Source organism: Salmo salar, chromosome 16, assembly GCF_965601325.2.
Source record: "Salmo salar chromosome 16, fSalSal1, whole genome shotgun sequence".
Taxonomy (NCBI): Eukaryota; Metazoa; Chordata; class Actinopteri; order Salmoniformes; family Salmonidae; genus Salmo; species Salmo salar.
The window spans coordinates 14,536,526-14,562,500 of NC_138306.1; the positions used below are offsets into that span (position 1 = coordinate 14,536,526).

At 45.3% G+C, this 25,975-nt stretch overlaps 3 protein-coding genes across 8 annotated transcripts in view; 2 read left to right on the forward strand and 1 right to left on the reverse strand.

Annotated features, from left to right (window-relative positions):
* The window catches only part of LOC106573206 (cyclic nucleotide-gated channel beta-1), a 28,077-nt gene extending 13,743 nt beyond the window's left edge, over positions 1 to 14,334 (forward strand). For all 3 annotated transcript variants that reach the window (XM_014148026.3, XM_014148028.3, XM_014148027.3), the window contains 18 exons: positions 840 to 996; positions 1,206 to 1,223; positions 2,620 to 2,721; positions 3,064 to 3,218; positions 4,223 to 4,411; positions 6,328 to 6,536; positions 6,719 to 6,769; positions 6,906 to 6,992; positions 7,070 to 7,134; positions 7,346 to 7,468; positions 7,553 to 7,694; positions 7,932 to 8,091; positions 8,174 to 8,271; positions 8,375 to 8,458; positions 8,615 to 8,733; positions 8,852 to 8,998; positions 12,025 to 12,211; positions 12,366 to 14,334. In XM_014148026.3, the coding sequence (XP_014003501.2) occupies positions 840 to 996; positions 1,206 to 1,223; positions 2,620 to 2,721; positions 3,064 to 3,218; positions 4,223 to 4,411; positions 6,328 to 6,536; positions 6,719 to 6,769; positions 6,906 to 6,992; positions 7,070 to 7,134; positions 7,346 to 7,468; positions 7,553 to 7,694; positions 7,932 to 8,091; positions 8,174 to 8,271; positions 8,375 to 8,458; positions 8,615 to 8,733; positions 8,852 to 8,998; positions 12,025 to 12,211; positions 12,366 to 12,590 (2,318 nt within the window). In that variant the 3' untranslated portion in view covers positions 12,591 to 14,334. The remainder of the gene's footprint in view (positions 1 to 839; positions 997 to 1,205; positions 1,224 to 2,619; positions 2,722 to 3,063; positions 3,219 to 4,222; positions 4,412 to 6,327; positions 6,537 to 6,718; positions 6,770 to 6,905; positions 6,993 to 7,069; positions 7,135 to 7,345; positions 7,469 to 7,552; positions 7,695 to 7,931; positions 8,092 to 8,173; positions 8,272 to 8,374; positions 8,459 to 8,614; positions 8,734 to 8,851; positions 8,999 to 12,024; positions 12,212 to 12,365) is intronic.
* Positions 14,335 to 15,692: 1,358 nt separating this feature from the next.
* On the forward strand, positions 15,693 to 21,159 carry fbxl9 (F-box and leucine rich repeat protein 9). Its single transcript, XM_014148039.3, has 8 exons — positions 15,693 to 16,200; positions 16,463 to 16,564; positions 16,655 to 16,969; positions 17,085 to 17,756; positions 17,905 to 18,123; positions 18,284 to 18,496; positions 18,980 to 19,197; positions 19,284 to 21,159. The coding sequence occupies exons 1-8, from the start codon at positions 16,159 to 16,161 to the stop codon at positions 19,450 to 19,452; spliced, it is 1,950 nt and encodes a 649-aa protein (XP_014003514.1). The 5' UTR covers positions 15,693 to 16,158; the 3' UTR covers positions 19,453 to 21,159.
* Positions 21,160 to 21,225: 66 nt separating this feature from the next.
* Positions 21,226 to 25,975, reverse strand: part of LOC106573209 (engulfment and cell motility protein 3) — a 32,581-nt gene continuing 27,831 nt past the window's right edge. For all 4 annotated transcript variants that reach the window (XM_014148031.3, XM_014148035.3, XM_014148037.3 and 1 more), the window contains 6 exons: positions 24,763 to 24,926; positions 24,073 to 24,185; positions 23,765 to 23,869; positions 23,488 to 23,567; positions 23,236 to 23,316; positions 21,226 to 22,962 (listed from right to left, as the gene is read on the reverse strand). In XM_014148031.3, the coding sequence (XP_014003506.1) occupies positions 22,750 to 22,962; positions 23,236 to 23,316; positions 23,488 to 23,567; positions 23,765 to 23,869; positions 24,073 to 24,185; positions 24,763 to 24,926 (756 nt within the window). In that variant the 3' untranslated portion in view covers positions 21,226 to 22,749. The remainder of the gene's footprint in view (positions 22,963 to 23,235; positions 23,317 to 23,487; positions 23,568 to 23,764; positions 23,870 to 24,072; positions 24,186 to 24,762; positions 24,927 to 25,975) is intronic.

Genomic DNA, 25,975 nt, shown 5'->3' on the forward strand with positions numbered 1-25,975 from the left:
CCAAACCCTGGCCAATATCCCCAGCCAGATATACAACTTACCTCAGCGAGCGGGACAATCCTACACCAACGTGCAGAACCGCCTGAACAGCCTTATGCCTCAGGATGCCTAAGCAGCAGCAGCAGAATCCTGACCTGGAGATGGACCAGATGATCCGCCAGGTCCCCCTCCACCACCGCCCCCAGACCCGCACCCCCTCCCCGTCCTCCCCCAATAGTACCCTGGAGATGCCCAACGTGCCCTCCTACCCCCAACTGCCCCCCATCAGCCTGTCCAGGCAGCTGTCAGGGCTTTCCAACCCTGCCTTCCACATCGAGGACGACCCCACGTCCGCTCGGCCCTCAGGTGATTCAGCGGCAGCCCACAGACGTCCCGCTGTGGCATGATGCCCCGTTCAGTGCTGTGCCGTGCTTAGATCTGCTGGGCTATGTTGTGTTGTCGTCCGTTGTTGACACTAGTACTGCGTTGGTCGTTGTTGTTGTTTGGATCCTGTGGTTCCAGGAAGCTCTTGCTTTAAATGGTCTACTCTGTTTGTTCTCTATGTGTTTTGTTTTTGTTCTTATAGATTAGTTTCAGCTGTCTGTTTTGCGATAGGTAATGTCTGTTTTGTGATAGGTAATGTCTGTTTTGTGATAGGTAATGTCTGTTTTGTGATAGGTAAGCCTTCAAGTGGCACTTGAACAACAGAGGAAGAGTCAGAGTATAGGCCACTTGTAGTGTTCTGTTTAGTGTCTAGCATGTGTTTACCACAGTACAAAAGCCTCATTACTATCTGTGTTCCCCATAACATCCCCGGAGAATAGTTGAGTCAAATGAGTGTGTTCCTGTTTCTTCCCCAGCGAGCTCCAGGCTCAGTGTGCACCCTGCTGTCAATGTGGAGGACGTGGATTCAGGCGGAGGAGGGCACCATCGACACATTCGCCAAATCCTCACCCCCCAGGACCCCAACCTCAAGACCCTGACCGTACCCAGAGTGTCCAAAGCCTGCCGCCAGAGGTGAGCCCACACTCCCAACTGAAATTGCTTCCATTTGGAATAAGGTTATTGTACAAATGTAAAGCAGCTAAACACATAACCGCTGTCTAAGTAATGTATAATACTGTACTAGTTCTACTACCATTGAATTGATTTATTTCCCAATCTATAATTATATCTTCTAAATGTATGTTTTCTTTTTCTCTCCTATATTGCTTTGGCCAAAACAGCAAAGTTGCTGATAAAGAGTAAGAACGGAGCATGGATACACAATAGTCGATCTTAAACCAGGGTTCCCCAACTGGCGGCCTGTGGGTGGTTTTATTTGGCCCCCCAAGTTTTCTGGGCAAATTTTTAAAATAAAAGTAACATGTTTTTTTTTGGGGGGGGGGGGGACATAATAGACTGTAAAAACACCAGGAAATCAGCTCCAAGTGATTTTCATTTAAGAAATCTGTTCCTAAGTATTCCCACGCATAATAGAGAGACACGTGATCATATACATATGTAAGCAAAGTTTGAAATAGTTATGTTTTAGTCAAATATTATATCTGTTCGGACCTCTTGTGTCCAATTTGCAGTCTACGTTCTGTCCCCCCGACCATCCGCTCAAGGAAAAAACGTCCCGCGGCTGAATCCAGTTGATGCTCCCTGTCTTAGACTGTATTTCAAAAGTGCAGTGCTCTCTGTTTTGTTTGTGGATAGCCCCATCCGCATGGTTGTGTAGTGTGTCTTTACCTCTCCTTCTACTGGCTGTGCCTCTCATGTTCACCTGTGTTTGCAGTCCTTCGTTCGGCTGCTCTGCTTTGTATTGCGTTGCGCTGTTCTGTCTCATGTTGTGAAGCGTTTGTTCTGTTCTGTGTTTCTGTTGTCTGCTATGGCTGTCAGTCATGTCAGTACTAATAGACAATCAACAGAGTATCTTGCACTGCATCTCCAGTGTGCCATCTGGTCGTCTGTCCCGGGACTCATTATACGAATGCTTTTGCTGATTGTTTGTGATTATGATTCTCTCCCTCTCCTACCTCATTCTGTTTCCCGGGTTTGCTTCATCCTCCTCTCTTCCTCAACCGTCTCCCCAACCATTGGAGTTATTCCACACGCACACACGCTCACGCACACTCTCACTCTCTCACTCTCACACACTCCTCTGTCCCTATTGATGGATCCATGGGCTGACCTAGTGAGAAGAATCCCAGGAAGATGTCAGATATGCAGTCGTTGTCACGTCAAGGATCCATCCTTCCATCAATCCACAAGTCACCGTTTGTCATCATCAACAATTCCCCCTGACTGCATCGCCACTCCTTCATCTCATCCTGACCTGTGTGCCTCTATAGTTTTTATAATTGTTTACTGTATACTCAAAAGAGCTGATGCTCAAGATAGTTCAGTGTACATGAATGTTAAACCAACATAATGATATCATGGTCGACCATGTTCCACATACTGTATTCCCTACACTTCCCTTCCTGTGTAGAATGTAATGCCCATGGCAAGGCCAATACTGCAGGGAACACTCTGATAACAGGGCAGGGTCCAAATGATAGCAGCCTTGGTCTTTCCTCTCCATCTGTCTCTGGATCAGTTCTGTGCGTAGTTTCCTACTGTGCCTCAGTGTTGTTCCCTGCCTCCCCACCACAGAAAGAACCTGCACTCTCAGAGTGAGGATGATGATGAAGAGGAGACTGAGACCGCAGTGAGGGCGTGGCCTAGCCAGTCCAGCATCCTCAGCGGAGACGATGGGTGAATACTGATACCTCCACATCCCCGCTGTTAGCTAGCTACATGTGTCTCCTGCACAAAATGTGTTGGCCAGTGGGTGTCGACAATGTGGTCAGAATGACCTTTCTCATGGCATCGGTGAATGTTTTTAGAAAGGTTGACTGAAATTCTGACACTAAGAAGTTTGTGGGAGACATTTTCCATTTTATTGGTGCTTTTATTCACACCAACATAAGAAGAGTCCGTGTGAGACTGTGTGTCGTTCATATTTACTTCAAGAGAACAGTGATGTCAGGGAAAGTGTTTGGGACAGGTGTGTGTGTGTGTGTGGTTAATTAACCCATGGATGTTTTGTGTTTGAAGGCTAAAGGAACGGCCTGCGTCGTCCGCTAGCCAGGCCAGCTACGTGGTGAACGAGCGCCTACAGGAGCTGGTCAAGATGTTTAAGGAGAGGACAGAGAGGGCCAAAGAAAAACTCATAGACCCAGATGACTCTGATGATGACAGTCCCACTGCCTGTACGTAACACGTTTACACTTTGGTCATGTGCTCAATATACACAACACTTGCAACACATAGACAGATACAGTTACAAACACACATGGGTTACGAACAATGAGCCTGTTTGACAATACTACCAATAGGGGCGCTAATGTCAAATGAGACCGTAATACTCCCAAAGCAATTGGACATTTCGGAAAAGTAATTCACTCCATGGCTAATGAAAGACAGTTGTTGTGAAGGGTTACAAGAGCTTTTATTTCCAAGTGCTAACACACAGCCACTCACAACACAGCTCGGGCCCTTCGGTCACGCACAAGTGAGCCGCATCAGGAAATACTTCCGCAAATACTTCTTTTTTTTCTTCTTCCCCAGAGTCAGACCAACTCATGGATACCATTTGTACGTCTCTGCGTGCAGTTTGAAGGAAGTTGAAGGTAGCACATTTTTAGCTTTGTGCAATTGCTGGAAATCTCCAGGAACTACCAACCAGCTCCTCTCAAAAGCAGGGAAATATACCTTCTAACTACACCAAAGCTGGGTGGTTGGTCATTTAACGCCTTATAAAGCTAAACATGGTAATCAATATTTTATAAATTCGTTAATTTCACTGATAATCCTAAGGAACAAGATTCTCCACTTCCTCATTCTGTCCCGTTGTCGCATAGAGATGTATAGAGATCGTAACATTTTGTCTATCTCAATGGCCGTACTCTCACGGACGCCATAATGAGACAGATACAACGTTGCGATCTCTATACATCTCTATGTGTCAACTGGACAGAGTGAGGAAGGGGATAAAATATATATTACCATGTATAGCTTTGTAAGACTATAAATGACCAACCACCCAGCTTTGGTGTAGTTAGAAGGTATATTTCCCTGCATTTGAGAGGAGCTGGTTGGTAGTACCTGGAGATTTCCAGCAATTACACTAAGCTAACGATATCCTACTTTTAACTTCAAGTATCCCTTTAACCTGACCTTTCACCTCTGACTCTCTTCTCTGTCTCACCTGCAGCCCCTGCGAGAGCTCCAACACCTCCTGCGCCTCCAGAGGAGCCGGAGGAGGAAGCACAACCAGCCTCCCCTGACAGGGAGATGGAGGAGCAGCAACCCCAGTCTAGACTGTGCTGCAAGGTGACGCCTCCTCGCTGGATCAGAGCCCTGCTTCACTACCGCTTCCCCGCTAGCATCGACCCCTTCACCAGTGAGCTCCCCCTCCCCCTCCGCCGAGCATACACTACCTCTTCTTCTACTCCTCCTTTAACCCTCCTCTCTCATCCTCCTGCTTTCTTCCTCCCTGCTCCTAATCTTGTAGTCAACCCTCTTCATCGCCTCCCTTTTCGAATCCAACTCTGTTGCCATTTCCTGTGTAGACTTCCTTTTGCTTTTATCAGAATGTTAGTTTGGCTCCACCAAGTGGTTAATGGTTTGATCTTTCAGTGACCTAAATTGTTGATCCTGTCATTCAGTACCAGTCAAAGGTTTTAGAACACCTACTCATTCAAGGGTTTTTCTTTATTTGTTCTATTTTCTACATTGTGGAATAATAGTGAAGACATCAACACTAGGAAATAACACAAATGGAATCAAGTAGTAACCCAAAAAGTGTTAAACAAATCAAAATATATTTTATATTTGAGATTCTTCCAAGTAGCCAAGCTTTACCTTGATGACAGCTTTGTACACTCTTGGCATTCTCTCAACCAACTTCACTCTCTCAAACAGCTTCATGAGAAATGCTTTTCCAACAGTCTTGAAGGAGTTCCCACATATGCTGATTACTTGTTGGTTGCTTTTCCACTCTGCGGTCCAATTCATCCCAAACCATCCCAATTGGGTTGAGGTCGGGTGATTGTGGAGGCCATGTCATCTGATGCAGCACTCCATCACTATCCTTCTTGGTCAAATAGCCCTTACACAGCCTGGAGGTGTGTTTTGGGTCATTGTCCTGTTGAAAAACAAATTATATTCCCACTAAGCGCAAACCAGATGAGATGGCATATCGCTGCAGAATGCTATGGTAGCCATGCTGGTTAAGTGTGCCTTGAATTCTAAATAAATCACAGACAGTGTCACCAGCAAAGCACCCCCACACCATCACACCTCATCCTCCATGTTTCATGGTGGGAACCACACATGCAGAGATCATCCGTTCACCTACTCTCCATCTCACAAAGACAAGGCGGTTGGAACCAAAAATCTCAAATATGGACTCCTCAGAACAAAGGACAGATTTCCACTGGTCTAATGTCCATTGTTGTGTTTCTTGGCCCAAGCAAGTCTCTTCTTATTATTGGTGTCCTTTAGTAGTGGTTTGTTTGAAGAAATTTGACCATGGAGGCCTGGTTCACACAGTCTCCTCTGAACAGTTGATGTTGAGATGTGACTGTTACTTGAACTCTGTGAAGCATTTATTTGGGCTGCAATTTCTGAAGCTGGTAACTCTAATGAACTTATCTTCTGCAGAGGTAACTCTGGGTCTTCCTTTCCTTTGGCAGTGCTCATGAGAGCCAGTTTCCTCATGGCTCTTGGTGGTTTTTGCGACTGCACTTGAAGAAATTGTAAATGTTCTAGAAATGTGTCGGATTGACTGACCTTCATGTCTTAAAGTAATGATGGACTGTTGTTTCTCTTTGCCTATTTGAGCTGTTCTTGCCATAATATGGACTTGGTCTTTTACCAAATAAGGCTATCTTCTGTATACCACCCCTACCTTTTCACAACACAGCTGATTGGCTCAAACGTATTAAGAAGGAAAGAAATTCCACAAATTAACTTTGAACAGGGCACACCTGCTGGTTGAGAGAATGCTAAGTGTGTGCAAAGCTGTCATCAAGGCAAAGGTTGGCTACTTTGAAGAATCTCAAATATAAAATATATTTTGATTTGTTTAACACTTTTTTTGCTACTACATGATTCCATATGTAATATTTCATAGTTTTGATGTCTTCACTATTATTCTACAGTGTATAAAATTGTAAAAATAAAGAGAAACCCTTGAATGAGTAGGTGTCCAAACTTTCGACTGGTACTGTACCTGCTCTTTCTTTTGAAGTGTGGGGATGATGCTTAGGGGACTTCAGCCTTTGCTGGTGATTGACCCTGCTCCTCTCTGTCTAGATCTGGTCTATGTGCTGTGGCTATTTGTCGTCACCTTGGCGTGGAACTGGAACGTGTGGCTGATCCCAATGCGCTGGGCCTTCCCCTACCAGACCCCTAGTAACATCTACCTGTGGCTGCTAGCCGACTACCTGTGTGACCTCATCTACATCCTGGACATCATGGTCTTCCAGCCCCGCCTGCAGTTTGTCCGCGGTGGCGACATAGTGGTGATTCAGCCAGCTTAAGGCGACATATAACTGCAGTTGTTAAAGGGCACTATGTTGACGTATTCCATGGAGACCATGCTGCCAGACGAGAGTTTATGTCTCAAATAGATTTCCCAGATAGATCACACAGAAATACACGTCAAAATCATTGATGCATGTGTTTTTCTTTGTTTACATTGCAGTTTGACAAAAAGGACATGCGAAAGAATTACATGAAAACTTTCCGGTTCAAGGTAGATCTTCAGCTGAAAATGTTACAGAATTCACTACTGAATAGCTTTGAATAAGAGGCTGTTTTTAAGTGATGTAATGAGGTGTCCGTTTATTTTCTGAGCGTATCTGTGTTGACTGCGTTTCCCTGGGTTCCAGATGGATGTCATCAGTCTTGTGCCACTGGAATTGTTCTATTTTAAAACTGGGATCAACCCACTCCTCCGCTTCCCACGGCTACTAAAGGCAAGGCTCACCTGCCACCTGTACAATCGTGTTATTCACACTGCGATGAAAATATGTAATCTTTCTGAATTCTCCAGGTAATGTCTTTCTTCGAGTTCAACGACCGTCTTGAGGCCATCCTGACCAAAGCCTACGTTTACAGGTGAGCACAGTCATCGTGTTGTTTCGATCTGTATCGCCATGGTCAGATCACAATGAATAGGATTATATGGACAGGGGGGGACCTGATCCTAGATAAGCACTCCTATTAATGTGAGATGCTTTTAGAATGCAGGCCCTGGTCTTTCTGAGAGAAGTGAGGGGCAGCTCAGTATGTATAACCCAGTCTCTTTCCTTCTGTCTGGTTTGATTAGAGTGATCCGGACCACCAGCTACCTGCTGTACTGCCTCCACTGTAATGCCTGTCTGTTCTACTGGATCTCTGCGTATGAAGGTCTGGGCTCCACGAAGTGGGTCTATGATGGAAAGGGCAACAGGTGTGTGGAATCACCTTCGTTAACCTCATATCTTTACACTATCATCTTTTAATTGTCCCTGTAATCCAATTTTTTTTTTCTTAGTTACATCCGCTGCTACTACTTTGCTGTGAAGACTCTGATCACCATTGGTGGACTGCCGGAGCCCACAACGCTCTTTGAAATCATCTTTCAGCTCATCAACTACTTTGTAGGAGTGTTTGCCTTTTCCATCATGATAGGACAGGTTGGTTACCACATTATCAATACATGTGTTTGAGAGTGCATTATGTAAAATATGATAGTGTGTTTATGGATGAAATATCTATATGTTATGATATTTGCTGTTTAATAAGACTACTACTTGTTATCTAGCTCTGAATACTTATTTGACCATTTGTGCTATTATAAGCTGATTAAACTGTTATCAATGGCTGTTGTGATTGGTGTCGACTCCTGATTGGGCAATGACCGTCTCTTGCAGATGAGAGATGTGGTCGGTGCAGCCACTTCAGGACAGACGTACTACAGAGCATGCATGGACAACACTGTCAAATACATGGCCTCCTACCGTATCCCCAAAGACGTGCAAAACCGGGTCAAAACCTGGTACAACTACACCTGGCAGTCCCAGGGCATGCTGGGTAGGGACATGTTACTTTTCATTGGGTTGTGTTGATTTGCTTTGTCTTGTGTTGTGTTGACTCTGTTAGTGTCTCTATGCAGATGAACAGGAGCTTCTGGTCCAGCTCCCAGACAAGATGAGGCTGGACATCGCTGTGGATGTCAACTATGACATTGTCAGTAAAGTCTCTCTCTTCCAGGTGCGTAAGTCTTAGGGCCTCTTCAGGCTGTCTCAGACCACAGAAGATTTAAAGAGCGCTATCTCTCTATATTTCTCGATCAATGCTTTCTTCTTCCTTTCAGGGTTGCGACAGACAGATGATCTTTGACATGTTAAAGAGTCTGAGGTCTGTTGTTTACCTCCCGGGGGACTATGTCTGCAAAAAGGTAAAGGCTAAAGCTAGATCCACCTCTCTAGCGAGTCTCTTTTTTAATGTGTTTACTGTGCAGTCTGTATGCACTCTGCTCCTTGTTCTTTGTGTAAGGCAAACTGTAAAGAACAGGAGATCTGTCCAGTTGTCTGACTGCCCCTCTGTGTTTCAGGGTGAGGTTGGACGGGAGATGTACATTATCAAGGCCGGGGAGGTGCAGGTGGTGGGCGGGCCAGACGGGAAGACCGTGTTTGTCACACTGAAGTCGGGGTCAGTGTTTGGGGAAATCAGGTGAGCATCCTGATGTCAAGTCTGACGTGTGCTCTTTATTTCGCTGAAGCAAGCGCACACATTTTATCCAGGAAAAAGTACTTTTTCCTCCTTAAATGTTTTCTCTTTGGGTTGAAAGCTTGCTTGCAGTGGGTGGAGGAAACAGAAGAACAGCCAACGTAGTGGCTCATGGCTTCGCCAACCTGTTCATCCTGGACAAGAAGGACCTCAATGAAATTTTAGTGCATTACCCCGAGTCTCAGAAGCTGCTCCGCAAGAAGGCCAGGTGAGAGAGAGGAAAAAGTGACTAAAACCTACTTTATTTATTTATGGGAATCCACTGATATTATGGCTGCCTCGTAGTTCATCATTTTTAGAGTGTAATAGAGTACACTACAATTTTCTTTTGTGATTGTGATTTTTTTTTGCATTATTTGTAACTTATTTTGTACATAATGTTTCTGCCACCGTCTCTTATGACCAAAAAGAGCTTCTAGATATCAGGACAGCGATTACTCACCTCGTACTGGTCGAAGATTTTTTCTTTAACAAGTCGGACGCGAAGGATTTACTCCAGACACCTGACAAGGCCCTCATCCCGTCATTGGCAGGAGAAAAAGACAGAGATATCAGGGACGTAGGTCGGGGTGCCTTGTAAGGATGCGACGGCGAGTGGGTAATCTGCCTCTACCATCAGTTCTATTAGCCAACGTCCAATGATTGGTTAACAAAATAGACGAGCTACGATCACGAATATCCTACCAACGGGACATTCAAAACTGTAATAACTTATGTTTCACCGAGACGTGGCTGTATGAATAACATACAGCTGGCAAGGTTTACGCTGCATCGTCAAGATAGAACAGCCGCCTCCGGTAAGACAAGGGGTGGCGGTCTGTATATTTGTAAACAACAGCTGGTGCACGAAATCTAATATTAAGTAAGTCTTGAGGTTTTGCTCGCCTGAGGTAAAGTATCTCATGATAAGCTGTAGACCACACTATTTACCAAGAGCGTTTTCATCCATATTTTTTGAAGCTGTCTATTTACCACCACAAACCGATGCTGGCACTAAAACCGCACTAAAAGAGCTGTATAAGACCATAAGCAATCAGGAAAATGCTCATCCTGAGGCGGTGCTTCTAGTAGCCCGGGACTTTAATGCAGGGAAACTTAAATCCGTTTTACCTAATTTCTACCAGCATTTTAAAATGTGCAACCAGTGGGGGAAAAACTCTAGACCACCTTTACTCCACACACAGAGACGCTTACAAAGCTCCCCCTCGCCCCCTACATTTGGCAAATCTGAACATAATTCTATCCTCCTGATTCATGCTTACAAGCAAAAACTAAAGCAGGAAGCACCAGTGACTCAGTCAATAAAGAAGTAGTCAGATGATGCAGATGCTAAACTACAGGACTGTTTTGCTAGCACAGACTGGAATATATTCCTGGATTCTTCCGATGGCATTGAGAAGTGGCTTCAATAAGTGCATCGATGATGTCATCCCCACAGTGACTGTGCGTACATACCCCAACCAGAAGCATAGGATTACAGGAAACATCCGCACTGAGCTAAAGGCTAGAGCTGCCGCAAACCATCAAACAGGCAAAGTGTCAATACAGGACTAAGATTAAATTGTACTACACCGGCTCCGATAATCGTCGGATGTGGCAGGGCTTGCAAACTATTACAAACTTCAAAGGGAAGCACAGCCGCGAGCTGCCCAGTGACACAAGCCTACCAGACGAGCTAAATTACTTCTATGCTTGCTTCGAGGCAAGCAACACTGAAGCATGCATGAGAGCATCAGCTGTTCCGTGTGATCACGCTCACCGTAGCCGATGTGATTAAGACCTTTAAACAGGTCAACATTCACAAGGCCACAGGGCCAGACGGATTACCAGGACGTGTACTCCGAGCATGCCCTGAACAACTGGCAAGTGTCTTCACTGGCATTTTCAACCTGTCCCTGACTGAGTCTGTATTACCAATATGTTTCAAGCAGACCACCATAGTCCCTGTGCCCAAGAATACTAAGGTAACCTGCCTAAATGACTACCGACCCATAGCACTCACGTCTGTAACCATGAAGTGCTTTAAAAGGCTGGTCATGGCTCACATCAACACCATTATCCCAGAAACCCTAGACCCACTCCAATGTACATACCGCCCCAACAAATCCACAGATGATGCAATCTCTATTGCACTCCACACTGCCCTTTCCCACCTGGACAAAAGGAACACCTACGTGAGAATGCTATTCATTGACTACAGCTCAGCGTTCAACACCATAGTGCCCTCAAAGCTCATCACAAAGCCAAGGACCCTGGGACTAAACACGTCCCTCTGCAACTGGATCCTGGACTTCCTGACGGGCCGCCCCAGGTGGTAAGGGTAGGTAACAACACACTGATCCTTAACACGGGCTCCCTGTTCACTCATAACTGCATGGTCAGGCACGACTCCAACACCATCATTAAGTTTGTCGACGACACAACAATGGTAGGCCTGATCAACGATGAGACAGCCTATAGGGAGGAGGTCAGAGACCTGGCCGTGTGGTAACAGGATAACAACCTCAACGTGATCAAGACAAAGGAGATGATTGTGGACTACAGGAAAAGGTGGACCGAGCATGCCCCTATTCTCATCGACGGGGCTGCAATGGAGCAGGTTGAGAGCTTCAAGTTCCTTGGTGTCCACATCACCAACAAACTATCATGGTCCAACACACCAAGACAGTCGTGAAGAGGGCACGACAAAATCTATTCCCCCTCAGGAGACTGAAAAGATTTGTCATGGGTCCTCAGATCCTCAAAAAGTTCTACAGCTGCACCATCGAAAGCATCCTGACTGGTTGCATCACTGCCAGGTATGACAACTGCTCAACCTCCAACCGCAAGGCACTACAGAGGGTAGTGCGTACGGCCCAGTACATTACTGGGGCCAAGCTTCCTGCCATCCAGGACCTCTATACCAGACGGTGTCATAGGAAGGCCCTAAAAATTGTCAAAGACTCCAGCCACCCTAGTCATAGACTGTTCTCTCTGCTACCACACAGCAAGCGGTACCGGAGCGCCAAGTCTAGGTCCAAAAGGCTTCTAAACATCTTCTCCCCCCAAGCCATAAGACTCCTGAACAGCTAGTCAAATGGCTACCCAGACAATTTTTTACTTAACACTTATTTTTCTTGAAACTGCGTTGTTGGTTAAGGGCTTGTAGGTAACCATTTCACTGTAAGTCTACACTTGTTTTATTCGGCGCATATGACAAATACAATTTGATTTGTTTGATGTTTCTGGCTACAGGAATATGCTGACAAAAGACAAGAAGCCTCAGGAGCCTCCGAAGGAGCCGGCCCAGGTGATCCGTCCTCGGACAGAGACACCCAAGCTACTCAAAGCTGCTCTGGAGATGGCTCATCAGAAAACAGGCCTCAAAGGGACCCTTGCAAAGATTAAGGAGAACACCAACATATCCAGTATTTCTCTACAGGTATGGTATTTGCTGTATAAAAACACACACATTGTCTATACACACACAATGCACCCACCCACCCACAACCCCCCCCCCCCCCCCCCCCCCACACACACACACACACACACACACACACACACTTGAATGAGCTAACCTCTCTGTTTCCCCACAGCCCTCAATGTCCTCCTCCCTGACCCCCCTGTCCCCAGTATCTCCGGTCTCCAGTCTGGACCCAGAGCGCAAGTCTGGCATCATGTCCCCAACCTCAGACAGCTCCACGTTGCTCCGCCCTGCCTCCCATTGTCACAGATGTGAGACGCTGTCCAAGGAGCAGGACAACGTGGCGGAAGAAGAGGCAGGAGAGAGTGTGAAGAGGAAAGAAAAGAGAAAGCCATGAGTTGTCTCCAAAAGCTTTAACAGCAGTCTTCATGTGGAGAAATGGATGCAGTTGTTTATCCCTCTGTACTCTGTTGCAGAGGGAGACCAGAGAGAAGAGCCATGGGTCCTAAAGATCATCCAATTATGTCATCCAATTATGTCTCAGGAGTCACAGAGTCACAGTTCCTGTTCCGTTATACCTATAGACTCTTTTTTTTTTACCTCACTGACTGTCTTATCCCCTTGAAACTTATGTATAGGGCCTAGGCTACCTAATTCCACAGGGATGCCGAAACGGATGCTAAACCCATGTCTTAGACATTGCACTATATGTTTGTGTTTACAATCCCAGGGGTAAATGTACCAATCAGCAATAATTGACACAGACATAATCTCATTACGGAGATAACAAAGCGGTCACACAGGGTAGAGCTGTATGGGTGTGGGGAGTGTGTGTGTTGGTGGGGGGGGGGGGGGTCTCTCCAGGTCTTCTGTTATGTCTGCTTTCAGAAACAAATTCCTTCTCCTAAACCCTAGTTTTGTTAATTTCCTATTTATTCAGCAAGGGGAGAATTGTGATTGGGAAATACTATAGAGATGTTGGAATGTGAGGAAAGATTTTGCTGATGTTTATAAGAAATGTTTACGTTTTGTAAAGATCACCAGTTGTTTATAGTTTTGTTCAATGGAATATGTTATTTTTGCCTTATTTTTCATGGCCCTTGATGTAGTGTTTAGTGTTTCTGGGGTGAATGGGTCAAATATGTATATATTTTTTTAACTGAAATATTGAAGTGTACAGGCCTAGATTTAAAAATTTAAACAAATGTCAGCATGTAAATCTAAATATTGTTTTGTATGTGCACAGGTAGCAGTGCAGCTGCTGGTATGCTGTCAGTTCACCATGCCAGACAATCAAAGATTTACTTTAGAGCCAACAGCTATAGCTAACAAATTCATTTGGAATTTAGCTGAACAAATTATGACAACAGTTACAACAGATTTTGACATGACGGGTATGTTTAAATTGACTGTTTATCATTTTTTTACTAACTTGACAGATCAGAAGAAGACTCATGTCCACAATCTATACATGTACATTACATGTATGTTATTATTTCATGCTGTTAATCAAATGCTGTTTCATAAGTTCTTGGCTTGTAAATACATTGTAAATGGAAAACTAAATGGTTTGTATTTTCCATGAGTTTTCACAGGGAAATACTTAGACCCTTGTGTGTAGTTTTTCAGAAATCAATGCAAGGTTTTACATAATTATATAGATCCTATATTCCCACTTGGAATACATAAGGTCTAAAAACCAGCTACCGAAACTGCCAGACAATCTGTAGATTGAATGTGAATATTATTATCATGTTGGTTGACTACGTTCTTTGTGTGTTTAATGGCATGTATGGTGTAGGTAGGTCAGTGGTTCCCAACCTTTTTCGGTTACTGTACCACCAACTGAATTTTGCTCTGCCTGGAGTGCCCCATGTGCATTTTACCAGTAGGCCTATGGTCTCATGAATCTTCTCAAGTACGCCCTGTGGATAGGCCAAGTACCCCCAGAGGTCTTAGTACTGCTCATTGGGAACCACTGGTGTAGGTGACAAAAGCTGCCAGCATGCAACACATGCTGAGAAAAATAGCATTTGTGATGCACCAAGCAGCAAATCTGAATGGGTTGATATCACCATGATGAGTGTTTGATGTTTTTGTGGATTCTTTTAAAAATAAATCATTATGTGATTAAAAATAAATCCCTGTCGTCTTTGTGTGTTTGAGTGATATTACTGGCGATATGAAGCTTGAGAAATGGATATAGATTTACAATGGAAAATGGACACCACAGTAACATAACTCACAAACAAATCAGTTTTAATTTATACATTCATTTAGCTTGATTTCTACAATTACCAGCTTAGTAAAACTGCACAGTGATGTGAGTCTGAAAATGATGCAGAAAATATAATAGTAAAGTAGCTAGCTAACAACCACCTCTTCCTGAAAGCCCCTTTGTGTCTAGGGCTCTATTTCACTTTCTTAGAGGAACAGGACTAATTTAGATAATTCGATGTAGGTAGGCCGTGACTGGCCTCACACTTTTGAGGTGTCAACTTGTGAAGTATGCGCTGGGAAAAGTGTAGTATGTCAGTGACCAGGAGTGGTCTTATTTTGATGAATTGTGTTTATGAAGAACAGAGGAAGATTGCAGTGAGCATCAAAAGAATCCGGACAACAGAAGGTTTGTTTTGAACTTCGGAGTAGAGCACCAGTCAAAGGAGTCATCTCAGGGGTGACGACGAATGTTCAGGTTGAATCCCTGAAGAGAATTCCTGGTGTGATTGGTGCCCGGCATCTGACCCGTTGGGTGAATGGAGAAAAATTAAGTATTTCAGTCCTGTTGTTTTTTGATGAAGAGCAAATACATACGCATGTGAAACATGTAAGAGCTTTCGTTCCCATACAATTGCGGTGTAAGAATTGTAAAGGATTTGGCCATGTTTCAAGTGTGTGCAGACAGACAGAGTATATTGAAGAACGGTGTGTAGAAGGACTACGGTGTTGCAATTGTGGGGGAGATCATGATCCCGAGTTCCTGGAGTGCCCAGAAAGGATGAAGGAGATTGATCGCGCTAACTGTTGTTACCTCAATCAAATATCCCATGCCGAGGCGATTAAAATAATTGAGAAAACAAGTGATGGTAGTGGTCGCACCGCGGCCTGTGGTAAATGTTTGCTGCCATGCGAAATATACCCTGTGTGTTAAAAAGGTGGATTTTGTGGCATTCATTGCCACAGTTCTAAACTGTTACGAACAATTTGCAAAGAAATCTGAGAAACTGGACATTATTGTGGCTGTGGCAGAAAAGTTTTGGGGATTTAAGGATTTTATATCTGAAGACTTGCAAGGGGTACTGGCGCCGGAAGACCCGCCCTCCCAGGTTCCCCTTGAGCCTGTAAGGATCAGATCTGTTTTATTTATTTTTTTACAGAAAAGTTGTTTTGATTTAGTTTAGTTCATTTATTTTTTGTATTTCGTTAAATTTTGGAGAATCCTGTTTCAATCCCGCACAATAGGTGGCAGAATGCACATTCAATTGTGCGATTGCCAATCTTCCATAAAAGAAGAAGAATCCTAACCCGATCCCGAAGAAGAAGCCCCTGGTTTTAGTGTTACGTCAGAGGGTTTGTTTTGATCTGCAGTCAGCTGAGGGACCATCTGTGGCGCTGGCAATGTGAAGAGGGTGATGACATCTTCGTGCTCTAAATTAAATAACTGTTGAAGTGAGAATTGAAATGCATCAAAAGAGCTCAACTTGGCGAACCAGGTCTGATTGGGACGTGAATGAATGAATGAAACTTGCAAGACTGAAGATCGCGAGCTAATGTAATGATTAACTAAACTAGCCAGAGAGGAAGCTAGTTAGCTGGATAGCTACCGTTAACGTTAGTTAGCTGACAGCACTTGATGTCGTAGCTAGCTCATCAGCTAAAATCGGAATTGAAAATGCTTGACAGATATTGACATGATCAATATAGTGGACTACACTCAATCTTGTAATCCAAGGATGTGACTGGGGATGAGAGAAATAACCATGGAAACGCCTGAGTTACCTCTTGAGGTAAGACTAGCAAAGAGGCTAGTAGCCTGCTTCATAAAATAACAGTTGGCGTCACTGTGGTTGTCAATGCTTTGGGTGTCTTGACTAGCACGGTTGCGTCAACAACTTGATATGTTAATAGATGTTAACTAACTAGTTAACACGTTATAATGCACTGATTATTTACATTTTTGGCACACCTGATTTGATCAATTTCCTTATGCATGGCACTATGATAGAACTGTTGTAAAAGACCTGGTGGTCCAATCAACTTCCTGTCTAGATCGTCACCTACATCCTAAGTTTCCTCAAAGCTTCAGACAGGAAGGAAGCCTCTCTTGTCTGCTGGAGCTGGTATGATGCGAGCCAAGACCTCCAATTTCAGGTACTATTATATTCCACAATTTCCCCTTAATCTCACTAATTTCACCAATCTCACTAACAACCTAATCCTAACTCTGACTCCATTTTCCAGAGGAATGACACCTTCAAGTTCCCAGCCTCTATCTCCTCCCTGGATCTGATCCGGGGCCTGAGTAGGCGTTCCCGCTGCAGCCTGGTCATAAGCCATCTGGATGGGTCCAGTGTGTCCCGGGCTGTGCTTCAGGAGATAGGGCTCCATCTAGGCCCTCGGCTGGAGAGCCTGGCCCTGCCAGGAAGCAGCGTGACCGAGTCTTCCCTCCTGGCCCTGCTGCCCCACCTGACCGCCCTGCGCAGGCTTGACCTCCGTGGCCTGGACAGCCTCTTCATGTCTGGAGCCTTCCTGTCTAAAGAAGAGCACCGCCAGCAGGTCAGACAGACCCTGTAGGCTGGAGATGATGATGAGTATTCTTTTTCTAATTATTTTTTAAATTGTATTTTTACATACGCCAGTTTTTTTTTTAATGAGTTTGTCCTTTTCCTAGGTGCGGGTAGCTTTAGCAGGTCTTGAGGAGCTGGATCTCTCTGACCTGCGCTACCTATCAGACCTCACTTTCAACCGACTCACGGGCTGCACTCTCAGACTTCGCCGTCTCTCCCTGGCTGGCTGCCACATCGCCTTTGAGTTTGACCCGTACCGTGGCTGCCCCGTGGGGCCTGACTCCTCTGCCCTGCTCTCCCTACGGAACCTGCGCAGGCTGCTGCAGGAGCAGGCCTCCACCGTGCGGGGGCTGGACCTGAGCAGAACTAGCATCACCCCAGAGTCGCTGCGCTCCGTGGCTCAGGTAGGGGGCCTGTCTCTAGAGGAGCTGCGTTTGCGGGGCTGCAAGGAGCTGACCGACTACTCTGTGGAGGTGCTCTGCAAGCACCAGCCTGGCCTCCGGATCCTGGACCTCAGCGCCTGTACAGAGCTCACCAGCCGGGCTGTACTGGCTGTGGCCCTGGGTCTGAAGGGCCTCCGGTTCCTCTCTCTGTCCCGGGACTGGAGGATGACGGATAAAGGGCTGGCTGATCTGATGATGCTGCCGGAGCTGAGGACCCTGGATCTGTCTGAGTGCCTGCATGTCAGTGGGGCTGAGATAGTGAAAGGGCTTTCTGCCCTGGAGCCCAGGGCACGGTTGGAGACACTCAGCTTCAAGAGCTGCACCTATATCAGGGTCAGTGTGTGTGCTGCTCTCTCCCTCACATTACTATGACTTTACCAGAGCTGTTTTACCTGACTCTTTCAGGATTTCTCTTTTATAGAATGAAATGTTTATCAGGACATCATCCCTCATGTTCCTTTGTTTCCCATCTCTCTCCCAGGACCTGGCTGTGTTCTCTCTGGCTCGGCTGCTGGGCTCCAGTTTGCGGGAGCTGGACCTCACCTCATGCGTCTACCTCACAGACCTGAGTGTGCGTGCTATCGCCACCTACCTGCCCGGGCTGGTGGTGCTGCGACTGGGCTGGTGCAAGGAGATCACAGACTGGGGGCTGCTGGGCATGGTGGAGCTCACCAAGGAGTGTGAGCCCAGCAAGGAAATGGTGAGAGAGGGCTGGGTGGGGGAAAAGTCTAGAAGTCTTGGGAATAGGATATAAGCAGACTAGCTGGTCTTGACTTTGCTTATATTTATGTTACCACCACTGTAGCTTACTACGACCGTGCGCCCTTGACCTTCAACCTCTCACCCTGGCTCCTTTGTAGGAGGACAAGGGGCCCAGCTTCACCCGTACTTTTGGAAATATGGGTTTCTTCCGGCCTCCCAGCATGCCCTTCCAGGAGAAGCCCCGGCTGGTGACGGACGAGGACCTGGGGGTGTTCAAGGAACAGGAGGGGTCCTCACTGCTGGCCCTCAGGAGCCTCCAGGAGCTCGACCTGTCTGCCTGCTCCAAACTCACTGACAGCAGCATCACACAGGTTGGTCTACTATGAGAATATACAGGCTATGGTTAGGGCAAGGAGTTTTAGGTTATTTATCAGGGCCCAGAGTTTTTCCTGGTCAGGTTAGGAAACACTCCATTAAAGGGACATACAAATATATATTTAAAAAAAAAAGGAATGTTCATCATCTCCAGCACCAACCCAACATCAACATATGTGGAAATTACGCTCTTCTATGTTTTGTAGCAACATCATCGGTGTGCGTTGTGTGAATTTATTTTGTTTATTTAAAAAAAAAAAAAAAAAAATTATACAACCAATTTTGAGTAGGCATTGCCTGCTAATTGGTTGAGGATGTCTTTGGAAATACTTAGCTTCCTCTTATCTTTTTTTATAAACAAAACATAGAAATGTGCCATTTTCAGATGTTGATGATGGATTGGTGCTAGATATGATGAATATGAAGTTGAACAATTTTGCAATTTCCCTATAAGTTAACCGGGCAATTGTTGTGAGCAGGTGCTGCGTTATCCAGACCTCCAGCGCCTCTCTCTCTCCATGCTGCCTGAGATCAGTGATGACAGCCTGGCGTCGGTGGCCTACCACTGCCGCAGCCTCACCAGCCTGGCACTCAGCCACTGCCCCCAGATCAGTGACCAGGGTATCGCCCGCGCCGCCCCCTACCTCGCCAGGCTGCAGCACCTCTACCTGTCCTGCTGCGACGCAGTCACAGATAGGTGAGACACACACACACAGAACCCCAGAGAGACAGACTGTTATCTGTGTATCAGTGTTTGACAGCAGTGAACTCATGCTCCCACAGGTCTCTCTCCATGCTCGTCCAGCACTGTAAGAGACTGCGGACGCTGGACATCTCCATGTGTAAAGACATCTCCATAACAACGGTGGACCTCCTCCAATCCCAGCTGCCCTTCCTAGAGAATGTCCACTGCCGCTTTGTGGGCGGAGCTGACCTGACCCTCACACTCTGATAGGGTTCTGACTAGGTGGAGTACAGCTATGACTAGAAGGTACTTTTTCGTACCAGGTTAGGAGAATGATGTTAAGGTTAGCTAAAATGCTCTCCTAACCTGCTACGAAAAGTAACTTCTGGTCGGAGCTGTACTCAATTTAGTCACAACCGTCTGATAGGTTGAATGTCCCCAACAACAAAAAAATTATCCAGAAACGTTCTGCTTGAATCACAATTCAGTACCTGCTCTTATTATCCAGAGTTTTTGTAATAGATTCAGTAATTTATCTTAGTTTTAACTCCTGTAAACCCTAATATGGGGTGTATGTATTACTCAGTAAGGACCCATATGGCCAGTGTCTTAGACTCAAATTAAGTCTTTAATTAAAAACCATTCTCATTGGAGAATCTGCATTGTTGGGGCGGCAGGGTAGCCTAGTGGTTAGAGCGTTGGACTAGTAACCGGAAGGTTGCAAGTTCGAATCCCCGAGCTGACACGGTACAAATCTGTCGTTCAGCCCCTGAACAAGGCAGTTAACCCACCGTTCCTAGGCCGTCATTGAAAATAAGAATTTGTTCTTAACTGACTTGCCTAGTTAAATAAAGGTAAAATAAATTGTAAAGTTATTTTAGGCTAGGATTCAGTCCGATTGCGCCATTTCCAGGTCATTTGTGATTGAGTCGACATGCTGCATTTACCATGAATGTGGGGGCATTGCCTTGAAAAGGTGCTTAGCGGACAAAATGTGTTCGCATTGGATCCTTCGTTAGACTGCTTCAGCATCTCCAACCTAATGTGTGTTTGTGTATATATATATATATATATATGTGTGGGAGGGGTTGGCAAAAAAACAAGACAAATTTCCCTCACGTGTGGACTAATAAAGTCTATCTAGTCTAGGACTAGAAACCGGCCCTTAAAGTTCTCCTTCAGTGGGCCAGGGGTGGGCAACTGTCGGCATGCAGGCCCACAAAATAATGTAATAATAAGAACGGTCAGGTTTACTGTTGAACACGGGCTCGTGCTGATGGAATGGTATCAAATGGTTTCCAGGTGTTTGATGCCATTCCATTTGTGCCGTTCCAGCCATTATTATGAGCCGTTCTCCCCTCAGCAACCTCCACTGCTGTTGAGAGTTAGAATAATAGAATACACAAGGTGCAGTTTTGAAATTTGGTTGTGTATCAGCAGTCACTCAATTAGCCCGTCAGCATTTTTTTTAAATTGAATTGGTTAGTTAGTCTATGGATGTGGGTACGCAGACCCACGAGCCACTGTGGACCCTCATAAGTTTTTTTGTTTGTTGTGAAACCCCCCCCACCCCCATCAAAGTTGCCCATCACTGGTATAAGCCGTGTGATATAAGGGCACTGTTAATCTCAAGGTTTGTTTGATTAGAATGTGTCTGGTTTAAGGAGCTGAGGGACCAAATCAGTAGATACTGCACAAACCTTTAACTGGTCTAGATGTGCTCTGATTTAAAAAGCACCTTGTAGTTGATCTCAGAACCAGATCTTACGTGTTCATTCTTAAATGGCCAGACTAGAGAGAAATATTGATATCTATTCATCACTTTTTTTGTTTAGCTGGCTTAATATGTAATTTTGTATTCAACTTAATTTAACACTGCCACTGAAGGAAGCAAAACTCTTAATGTTTCTTTGAAAATGTAATATGTATCAAATTTAAGATTTAGTTGTTTCAATAAATGTATGCTTAGAATCATCTGAGTACAGTAGGTTTGTTTCTTCTAGGATTCCACCAGACCATAAACCAACCTAGACAAGGACAATTTGTATAAATCATATTTATTCATGTCAACCCTGATCTCAGTAAAGCATAAGTTAGGGGTTACCATGGAGATTGGGTGTTTTAACATGAACAGACATGTAATGAGTAGCAAAATCACCCCAAACTCCAGCTAAACCCAGTTTACTGTCTAAGGAAAAATCAACGTTTGAATTTATGATTGTTAGCCGGCTACAAAAACCCATTATTATTAATTGGCCGATGAGAGTTGGAAGGTCCATCATACATCATTTACTGTTGTACAGTATATTAGTTCAATTTGATGAGGTCAGATTTATCTGTCAGGATCATCCAGTCATGAAAATAAAGTACCCTACAATAACATCAATATTAAACTAATATTTGTTATGGCCTGAAATTCATAATGTACCTATAATTGCCTTTGACTGAAGCAAAAAACTTTACCAGGCCAACAATTAATAGCAGCGATACATATGGTGCTTGTAGCGAAATCAGTTATCTGTACCTTAGCTACGTCATCTGTTAAATGTACCATAAAAACAATATGTCAGTTGGCTGTACCGTTGATCAAGTTCTTCGCGCAATAAAACCCACCCCATTGCCTAAGAGAACCGTTTGAACAACAGCCATCAAACCTAACGACCTTCTATATTCTATTTAAAAGTGCTCCTCGTGAGCCAATGGAACTCATTCAAATACTACCTGCACACACTTAAAAAGAGGATTTAATATATTATAAATAGGGATTTCAATAGGCTTGGAGCCGGAGTATGTTTTCTTGTTTCGTCAACTCATTAAAGTACCACTTTAGAACAGGGAGTAGGGATTCTGTTTGAGTAGGTCGGTAAGTACAATGTCAGAAATCCAAGGGATTCTCTCTCCGAGCCATATACAGCATATACCCACCATGGGGTATACAGTATATACTCCATGACAGCCCTTCAGAAGGGCTGTCATGCATCCTGCCTCACAAAGCTTTCAGTTGAAAGAAATCCCACCCGAGGAAAGTAGAAAAACAAACATAGATATGACAAAAATGAAACATGAACTCTCCGCCTAAAGACAATGCACAGAGGAGCGTGGAGGACTGGAGCCACAGAGAGGGGGACTGAAGTAAAGCTAAAGCCTCAAGTATCCAACAGAAAACATACTCCCACTGTACAGTTACAATACACTTGTGTGACCAGACCACACCCAAAAAGATGACCGCTCCTATAGAACCCAAGGAATCGTCTTCAGCCTCGATTCCGCTCATATAAGATGAAACCTTCGCCTACGCATTAGATTTGTCGATCCAGTCCTCCATGTCCACTCCTGCCGTGTAGATGTCTACAGGCTTGGTCGTTACTAGGGTGCATTTAATGACATGAAACATTCGGAACGTTGCAAATAGAAATATAATGAATGGAGCTGACACAATTGCCTATTTTACAGACGACAAGACCATATCTGTTCTAATTCACACATTTCTAGCTGAGCATTCTGTAACGTTACATCCTCCTGAACAGGGCCCAGGTCTACTCCTCTGCCCTGCCGTGCCCTGGCCTACTGCTCAGCCTGGCTGAAGTCGTAGCAGAAGTTGAAGTTGCTGGGGGGTTTGGGCACCGGCGGGGCGCTGTCTGGGATGGGCACGTTCTCCAGATCCAGGAGGCGGAGCTTGATCTCCATGGAGAGCAGGGTCTCCAGCTCGCTCCTCATGCACTCACTGCTCATGTCCCGTCCCAGGAGCACGCTCAGTCCGTCCGTCCACAGGCAGAACTGAGAGCGACACAGAGATCACCTTTTGTTATTCGACCATAACGTTCACTTTGGTAATGTAAGCGTTTTAACTTTCCACACCAAGTTGAATTGAAATTAAGAGGGACGAGAGAGAGAGCGAGCGATAGAGACCAAGAGAAACACACAGTGAGAGCGAGTGAGCCAGAGAGAAAGATGTAGGATTTAACTCTGGGAAAAGGGAGAGACAGAATTATCTATGTGAATGAGTACAGATACGCCTGTGACATGACATGACATGACATCACTACTCACGTCTGTTCTGGATGAGGCGATAAAGTTGAGGCTGTACTCCTCCACGTCATACGTGACGCTGAACGCCAGTGCCAACACTTCCTGCAGAAGGACACAGCACAATGTCGTTTATGGAGGGCCAGGTACATAGTGTGAAAGAGGAAGTTAGGGGGTAGGGCCGAGGGAGTGTTCAGGGGCCGTTCAGGGGCCGAGGGAGTGTTCAGGGGCCGTTGTCGGTAGGGAAAGTGGTGCTGGTGATGATGGTGCACTAACCTTGGTCTGTTTGCCCTTGTGCTCCTTCATGTGAGGGCAGTCTTTCCCCGTCAGCAGTGCTTTGATATCTGCCACAGGAACTGCCAGAGAAAAAGAGGAAGAGCAGGTTTACCGGCACCCCTCAGCTTCGTACACAGAGCCAATGACAGAGCGTGATGTCATTTCAGTGTCGAGGCCATAGAATTAGGGACGACAACACTAATTTAATAGAATCTCTACGGTCAAGGCAGTGTCAAGGCTACAGTGGAAGAGTATATTGCTGTTAGTAATAACTCACTCTTCTCCTGGAGACTCTCGATGGTGGGTGTTTCTGTGTCCTCCTCCACGTCGCCAAAGTGCAGGACTTTGTGATTGGGCGACAGGCGACAGTGCCACAACTTATCTGAAATGACCAATAATAAAACATTTCAAAAAAATTGGCAGCATGGTGTAAGAAAGGCCAGCTATCTCTTCGTCTACCGTCCTTCATTAGTCTCCCTATGTTTCACCGTGTCGTGCTGTCCTGCTTCCCCCTAAACCTCTCGAGTTCTAACGCGCATGCTCTTAACCTGTCCACCCCTCTCCCGGAGGTGCGAGTGGTCTCACCCTGTCTGCGTCGGCTGCTGATCTTGCGGAAGAGGGTTCCCTGACACAGACGGTTCAGTCTCTGCTGGCGAATCAGCTCCAACAGCTCTGGCCTCAGACGCTCCTTCAGCTCTCTACAGAGGGCAGGGGGGTAGAGACAGAGTCACGCCCACCACAAGTACCATACCATAACGCACTCAACATGATTCATTTCAATGAGCTTTATTTGACGTATTAAAAAAGGTCAGTCACTTGCGTTGCAAAGGCAAGGACATATGAGTAGATATGGACCAGATAGGACGAGGACAAGCAGGTAGGATCAGTGCTGTTTGGTTGACTGGGAATGTGTAGAATGGGCTGTGGACCTGTGACTGGGAGGGTCACATGACATTTCCAAGCTGTTTGGTGACAAACAGGGCAGACGCAGAGGATAGCAACAGCACTGATTATGATTCCATAGGGGTGAAAAATACTCTGGACCAGAGACAAATGGTACGAATACAGGTGTAAGTATATATATACACACACACACACACACACACACACACACTAAAGGGGCTGATCCCTGCCCTCTAGGGGCTAGTGGAGGAAGTACAGGATTACGAGGGTTTGTGTGTGTGTGTGTGTGTGTGTGTGTGTGTGTGTGTGTGTGTGTGTGTGTGTGATAGAGAGAGCAAGAAAAAGATTCTGCTGAACAATTTAAGGACTTACAATACAGGCGGGGCGAGGGTCTCTTCTTGGTGCAACCGCTCCGTCTGGCGTAGTTTGATGATCTCACTGTAGTTCAGAGCATTCACCTTGTTCTTAAACAGCTCCAGAGACGTGGGCTTACTGGACAGAGTCCTGGTGATCTGCTCACGCACAACCTGCATTACCTACAGATGGACAGAATCAGTCAGATTATTTAAAGAGAAAACATACCAGCTATTTTATGGCTATAGACATGGTTTCTCTGGTGGGTTACAAGACAATTCAAAAGCCCTTGGGTGGGTCACAAAGCAAAAACGTTGGGAACCACTGAGCTATATTAAAGTATACAGTATATCTTAGTGTATGTACTGTATGTTTTCATATATTTCAGTAGCTAGCTATTGTGTGAATGTGGGTTTGAGTTGAGAGAAAGCAGACTGTTCCCGCTCTTTGCTCTGCTGGGCACAGCGACGCTTACAAACTCAGACAAGGCTTGACCTCGGTCCCCCCAAAACATGAACTCTCTGAGGCGAAGGCCACATGACAAAGCACAGGAGGGAGGAAATACGGGTGTGTGTGTGTGTGTGTGTGTGTGTGTGTGTGTGTGTGTGTGTGTGTGTGTGTGTGTGTGTGTGTGTGTGTGTGTGAGAGACAGAAAAATCTGGTGCTTCTCTCTACTAACTGCAGCCACAGTTTCAAAATCCATCCCAGAAATCTATGAGAACACACGTCGATCACCCCACCCTCACTCTTTCCTCCCCTCGGTCTCTCTCCCTTTCTCTCAGTGCGGCCATACTCCGAGTGTCTCTCAATGACACTGCACTTGACACCAAGCAGCCTTCGCCATGAGAATGTCATTTTTTTTTGTGCATCATGGTAACCCCATATCCCTCCAAAGTATAGCAGAACCAGTATGGAAGACTTTAATGAAATGGTACTGTACGTACAGATGTGTTGAGCACACAATAACCATGGCCCATGAAGCAGGCTCCCAATTACAGTATCCATGGAGAGCCCAGTATCTATGGAGCAAGAAGTATAGCGCAAACAATGTTTAGCAATTGCGCACTCATCCTCTATGGAGTAAGTGGTATCTGCTGTGCATGCAGCATCCATGGAGGCACATAGCTGTATTTGTTAAATCTAAAATAATCCCACCTCAAAAGAAATTTGAGGTAATAGAATGCAAAACATAACAAAATACAGGTAACTGCCAAAATAAAAGGAAATACTT

Bases quoted from the DNA above. Each gene is read 5' to 3' on its own strand.
- fbxl9 (XM_014148039.3), top strand. From the start codon at position 16,159: ATGAGAGAAATAACCATGGAAACGCCTGAGTTACCTCTTGAG. The intron at 16,201-16,462 runs GTAAGACTAGCA...CTTCCTGTCTAG, and splicing joins CGCCTGAGTTACCTCTTGAG to ATCGTCACCTACATCCTAAG. The intron at 19,198-19,283 runs GTGAGACACACA...ATGCTCCCACAG, and splicing joins TGCGACGCAGTCACAGATAG to GTCTCTCTCCATGCTCGTCC.